The 826-nt window shown below is 39.6% G+C and overlaps 1 protein-coding gene across 1 annotated transcript in view; it reads left to right on the top strand.

The window, feature by feature from the left end:
- The window catches only part of ZSWIM5 (zinc finger SWIM-type containing 5), a 184,097-nt gene that overhangs the window by 138,581 nt on the left and 44,690 nt on the right, over positions 1–826 (top strand). Inside the window, exon 6 of the mRNA XM_019630899.1 lies at positions 1–54. Coding sequence (XP_019486444.1) covers positions 1–54 — 54 coding nt within the window. The remainder of the gene's footprint in view (positions 55–826) is intronic.

An 826-nucleotide genomic window follows, 5' to 3' on the forward strand; every position in this document is an offset into this window, starting at 1 on the left:
ATGAGCTGCCCAACATCACCAACGCACTTCCTCAGAGTACCAATCACAGCCCAGGTGAGCAGATATCCTTTTAGGGTCTTTATGCCTGTAACTCCAAAATGTCCAGGGTAAAGTCCTAGAACAGGTGGCTGGACAACCTTTTAACCATCAGAATTGTCATCCTAAATAAGAAAAGCCAGTCCTCTTGTTTGTCTTGAAATGCCAAACTTTAAATAAGGGTAAGTTTTTCTTTGACACTGGGGATGCTGTCCTTTTCCACATCTAGAGTGTCCTAATAGAGCCCAGCATAAATTCTTAGAGCCCTCTGCATGAATCTTCTTTACCTTCATGTTGTTTGTAATTAATGGAACTTGGCCTCATTTGGGTTGGTTTTAGCTTAGAAGACGTAGGTCCTCAAGGGAAGGATGGAAGGCCTGCAGAAAACAGCTTTAAAAAGTGTCCTGAAAATTGCCTTTCTTACTTTTCTGTTTTCCTCAAAAGTTTATACAGCAGATAGCTAGGAGGGGTCATGCTCCCAAGTTACGGTTAGGATTCTTGCCTCATTTTAAGACAAATACAATACAGTAATATTGTACCCTCTGCACTTTGAGCCCACTGGCCTACTGATATCACTGGGCATCAACATTCACATCAGTTTTAGTTAATCTAACTCAGGCTATTTTATGTTGGCAACTGATTGCTTTTTGGCCCACTGGGAATCTTTATTGGTAGGAAATTTTATCAGATATTGATTTTAAATGTGGTCCCCTTTATTTTAGGTGGTAAATCTACTGATTTTTTTAATCTCAAAAAGGAAATCCTTTAAATCTTGTTCTTGCTTGGCCTT

This window comes from Hipposideros armiger, unplaced genomic scaffold (genome assembly GCF_001890085.2).
Source record: "Hipposideros armiger isolate ML-2016 unplaced genomic scaffold, ASM189008v1 scaffold_965, whole genome shotgun sequence".
Classification (NCBI taxonomy): Eukaryota; Metazoa; Chordata; class Mammalia; order Chiroptera; family Hipposideridae; genus Hipposideros; species Hipposideros armiger.